The following is a 2,434-nucleotide window of genomic DNA, read 5'->3' as shown; positions in this document are numbered from 1 at the left end:
TTGCAATTTATAATTTTTGTGTGATCCACCTGTTAGGTGTGGTCCGAGGTGTGGTCTTATACACCCATAACCACACCGAACAGTGATGTCATGATGTACTGACACCCTGTACTACACTTCTATATAAGCTGGTTTTCAGCTGGTGTTAAGTTGTTTTGAAAGCTGTTAAGATGTTGTATGTATATACACATATATGATTTTGCACCCACACATAGAAACACACATAAAATGCCCTCAAATATATTTGCAGTTATCCTCTGTGTATCAGTATTGGCATATTGTATTATATCATTTTGAATTATTTTTGAAAAATAGCTGTTTGTCCAGATGTATGTAGCAAAAACATAGCAAATATATTTATAATCAATGAACACATACAAATTATGTGTTTGTAAACATTACAAAGCTGTTTATGTCATGACACGTGCTGTATTTAGTTTTAGCACTTGTAAATGTAATTTCATTGTTTAACATGTGCTTGTCATGACAAAACTGTTTTCAACTGAATGTTTGAGAAATACTTAAGTTTTTGATAGACAGTATGCACTCTATCACAGGATACTTACAGCAGAAAGCTCTACAAAGGAGGTGTGAACTTTGTTGACAATAGTAACCAAATTCCTTTTTCCTTTTTTCCTCTAGGTAACATGGACAGGCACCATTATGAAACTTTTGAGAAGTTTGGCAACAATACTTTTCTACTACACCTTGACAACGGGAGGGCGTGAGTATTTCTGGTGTGTTAGTGTGTGTGTCTATGTTAATAAACTTTTTCGTAGTGGTTGCTGGGGTTGTAATTGCGATGTGGCTTGACTGACTCTAGTTCTCATTGCAGATTTGGTCGTCACTCCAAAGATGAGCCTTCTATTCTCACTCCTCTAGAACAGTGTTGCAGGTACAAATGAAAATATGATCACATTTTTAGAATTGTCCTTGTGTCTCAACTATGTTGTCAGAAAAAAATAATCACATACAATATCACTTTAATATCACAAAAAAAAACATGAAACACAGCTGATGTAGCCAAAAAGGGGGTTCCTTGGTTTCAAGAAGTGCACAGAAACATCCATAGTTCCAAAATACAACTCTGCTGTAACCATCAGACGCTGTATCTCACCATTTTCTTCCTATTTTCTTCTCTGTTAATTCTTCCTCCCTAATCACCCCATCCTATCCTCTTTTCTTTCCAACACCATTCCCTTTCATTTTGCTCTTTCTCTAGAATCCGTCGCTCCACCTGGCTACGCCTGCGTCTACTGTCTCTGCCACAGTATCGTCTCAGTGATGTCATGAGGGCCTCGCTCTCCCATGATCCTCTTCACAGTGTGGCTGCACTGCTGTCGGAGCCCCACCTCACTGCTCTCGATCGGCGCTTGAAAACTTTGCTGGAGACTGTAAGTCGTTGCCAAAAGAGACAGAGTGAAGATGGTGGTGATGATGAGGTCATCTATGACGACATTTCCTACTTGAAAGACACGGTCACACCTGCTGGGTAGGGCAGTCTGTACCTGTACCTTATGTTCTATCGATGTATATGATATGATTACATGTCACACTAGGACATACAAAATGGTATCAGCAGTTACATTAATGTCATAGTTAAAGTCACAAGGACTTAATGGTGTCCTAACATTCCCAGTTACAGTAAAACAGGTTGTGTAAACAGGACAAAACATGAAGAGGGACACAAATTAATTCTAGCCACTGCAATGTAACGGTGTCCTACTCAAAGGGAAAATTGTTTTCAGAATGGCAGCATCCAAAAAACTGCACTGCAAATCCATGTTGCCAGCTCACAATGTTTTAAAAGTTATGAAGAGTTTTAGGTTTATGCATATGATGGGAAGCAACAATGGAATGCATTCTTTGTCAGATATTATACAACTGTAAGACTTTTAAGAAGTATTTTAATTATTATCAAGTTTTGTCATTTACTTGAAAAGTTGTTACATTCAAATGTGATGTCGAGAAAATTGGTCTGCTACAGGTTAAAATGTTTGTGTCTGTGTATGTAATAAGGGAGGGGATTTGTGATGACATGTTTGAGATGCAGGTTAGTTTGACCGGTGACAAACAATTAGATTTTAGTTTTGTCTTTTTTTTTGCATTCCTTGACAATAATAATTTTCTTCAATGTTAAAGTATTAATAACTTAGTATTGTCCTTACTTTTTTCCTTGGTGTGTGTTTTTTTCAGTCTATATTTCCCAAATATTTTCTAAATATTTGAAATATGAATATTTCAACAACTTGTTATTGATACTGACCATATGAAGTGTAACATTGTTGTGATTAATTCAACACACTCATAAACACAAACTGACTGATAAAGGCAAATTAAAATATGTTGCTTGTTGACACTAAAAGAAACAATTAAACTTGTTAAGGAATAATAAATATAGAGGCCTCAGATTCTGGCACCATTAGCAAAATTG

The 2,434-nt window shown here is 36.3% G+C and overlaps 1 protein-coding gene across 1 annotated transcript in view; it reads left to right on the top strand.

The window, feature by feature from the left end:
• Positions 1 to 2,425, top strand: part of fam20cl (family with sequence similarity 20 member C, like) — a 35,838-nt gene extending 33,413 nt beyond the window's left edge. The window contains exons 9-11 of the mRNA XM_044187127.1: positions 643 to 724; positions 836 to 895; positions 1,223 to 2,425. Of these exons, the coding sequence (XP_044043062.1) occupies positions 643 to 724; positions 836 to 895; positions 1,223 to 1,496 (416 nt within the window). The 3' untranslated portion in view covers positions 1,497 to 2,425. The remainder of the gene's footprint in view (positions 1 to 642; positions 725 to 835; positions 896 to 1,222) is intronic.
• Positions 2,426 to 2,434: the final 9 nt, after the last annotated feature.

Source organism: Siniperca chuatsi, linkage group LG3, assembly GCF_020085105.1.
Source record: "Siniperca chuatsi isolate FFG_IHB_CAS linkage group LG3, ASM2008510v1, whole genome shotgun sequence".
NCBI classification, from domain to species: domain Eukaryota; kingdom Metazoa; phylum Chordata; class Actinopteri; order Centrarchiformes; family Sinipercidae; genus Siniperca; species Siniperca chuatsi.
This window is presented reverse-complemented; position numbering and strand designations above follow the sequence as displayed.